Below are 2,500 nucleotides of genomic sequence, written 5' to 3'. Positions count from 1 at the left end.
TGCAGTGTTGCTCAATAATAATAATAATAATAATAATAATAATAATAATAATAATAATAATAATAATAATGTAATAGTACATGAGGAGAGAATATTAATGAAAGTCATATATATACATATACCGTAGTTTTTCGGTTATAAGGCACGTCATTTTTTCTCAAAGAAATTGCTTGTTTGCTCCAAATGCGACTAAAGTCAAGTTACGTCTTATAGCCGAGTATCTTCTTGCAACATAACTCGCGCAGGGACTTTGCCGCCATCTTCTTGTACGTTAGACTCGTCCCAGTCTTCCCTTACTACAATTCCAAAATGGTGGCCTCACACCAACGTTCGTGATGATACGCGTGGATGGCCTTCAATTCTTAGCGTTGTACAACAAAAACACTCGCAAGAAAGTACTAATAACAACAGAATTTAAAGGTTTTTGTGTAATTTCTAATTGAATTTCCTTCAGCCACTTTTCTTGTAGACTTTCAAAAGTCCTCAGTATCATGACCGCGCACGGGACCTCTCGCGACTTCGTCGCTCGCTCATCCGCTCTGCGTCCGAAAAATCACTGATCTCCTTCGCCAGTTACATGTGAATTCTCCTATCTGACAATTTTTTGTAAAAGCCACAGATAATTCAAAACACGGGTTAATGCTCAACTGCAGCAAATTAATTATTGTTAACTTCACACTACTCAGACATTGAAAAGGGAAACTGTCGGTTGCTGCTTTATGTAATTCATTTTCTATTTTCGGCTGGGTTGTCCGTCTGGGACGACCGGACTACCGCTAACTTCCAGCACTGGTCTTATAACTGAGGGCGGAAAACTTTGGTCATTATTTTATATTGCAAATAGTTACAGGCGCTCCAAGCTCAATGTGAGAGAAAGCCAACAAAAACATAAGGATTACTATGGGAATCCCGATAAAAGACCTGACAAGATAATTTTACGTAAAAAATGTCAATTAAAAAGCGAGGTGAGCCTTTATCAGTTCCTCGGTTATGGTGGTTTTATTATGATAACCGTTGACAACCGAGGAACCGGCTCAATTCGCGACAAATCTGGAAAAAAAACACAGGAAGGAAGTGACCCGGCAGAAAGTCCTTCAATAAAAATAATTACTAATGTTATGATTAAATCCATATGGGCTGGTACTTTACTTCAAGTGATAGTTTGAATTGGGAGTTTTACTCTTGTCTTTCAAGGAGAGTTCTTCCCTTGAAAAGTTTGGAAAGAAGGAATTGGGACTTAAACAACTGGGAGAGAGACTCAGTAAACTGGAAAAGGGAAACATGTGTAAGTTCAGAAGTTTCTGCCCTACCGGTAAATGTACATCAAAGCATCTCTCTTTAGTTATCTGGTACTTCAACTTCCTTGCTCACCTCTTTGGTTGAGATGCAACCTCGCACTTGGCAAATGAAAAATGGAATCCGGTGGCCAGAATGCTAGACTTTTTATGTGCGTAGCACCCTCTTCTAGCACTAACAAGCAGATGCTGCTCATTCAGTCTTAAGTGCATGATACCAAAAACCTTTTATGGGGATCAGCCAGCGTGTTGTATCCTATACACTAGATAGTAGCAGTTGTCTTGTTGTAACTTTACAGGGGTCTGTGCCTTCAAGCTCATTAATTCTTATAGAACTGTCCTTTCGACAGATAACATTTCCAGCAATGCAGGTTACTTGATAACACTGAACTAAAGCAGATAATCTTTTAACAGAATCCTTCCGACATCCTTTGCGTAGTGTGGTAATTAGCAGAGCTCAGGGTTTTAAAGCAGGGGATTCTAGGTTTGTCATAGTGGGCTGGATGTTGTCGTATAGAACTGCGAAGAAACCACTGTTTATCCGAGATGTGAAGAGATGTTTGAACTTGGGAGAAACGTTTTCTGACGCAGTTGTTAAATATAATCACGTTGTTGTAAACTTTTCACCTACAAAGCCTTGTTTCCTTGCAGTGTGCAATTCTCAGAGTTACCAAAAGATTTTCCTAGATGACAAGGTATGCAATAACTGAATGCACGTTTCGGTAGAAAAGAAATACACACGTCATTCAAAATTAACTTAGGTTTCTCGCAAGAAACATGAACTAGCAACCCATCGAATTAAGAAATTGCAACTTCACAATTCGCAAACGACGAAAATTCCTTCGCCTTGGACTAGAATAGTGATTTTGCTTTCAAACGTAATTTTGACCTCGGAAGCCCGATTCTCGAAAGTCGCGAAACTTTTCGGGTGCAACACTTCCATCTGTATCTTAGAAACGAAGAGATCTTGAGTCGTCAAACTTCACAAACGTTTTGCTTTTTTTTTTCCTGTAAAACATGTTAAATGACCAGTGTTTGCAAACAAGTGGATCGCACTTTCTCAAATGCATGGCTTTTCGAACCCGAAAAGTTTTCGAGAGTTCGAAAAACGGGCCCCTGGTTACTTGATAACAACGATTCTGACGGTATCACCCAAAATCTCAAAGCCCCTAAGACATGCACAAAGTTTACGTTAGTACTTCTCT

General features: G+C 39.3%; 1 protein-coding gene across 1 annotated transcript in view; it reads left to right on the top strand.

The window, feature by feature from the left end:
• The window catches only part of LOC137970969 (sun domain-containing protein 1-like), a 23,135-nt gene that overhangs the window by 11,514 nt on the left and 9,121 nt on the right, over positions 1 to 2,500 (top strand). The window contains exons 8-9 of the mRNA XM_068817654.1: positions 1,195 to 1,285; positions 1,947 to 1,990. Coding sequence (XP_068673755.1) covers positions 1,195 to 1,285; positions 1,947 to 1,990 — 135 coding nt within the window. The remainder of the gene's footprint in view (positions 1 to 1,194; positions 1,286 to 1,946; positions 1,991 to 2,500) is intronic.

Source organism: Montipora foliosa, chromosome 9 (genome assembly GCF_036669935.1).
Source record: "Montipora foliosa isolate CH-2021 chromosome 9, ASM3666993v2, whole genome shotgun sequence".
Classification (NCBI taxonomy): Eukaryota; Metazoa; Cnidaria; class Anthozoa; order Scleractinia; family Acroporidae; genus Montipora; species Montipora foliosa.
This window is presented reverse-complemented; position numbering and strand designations above follow the sequence as displayed.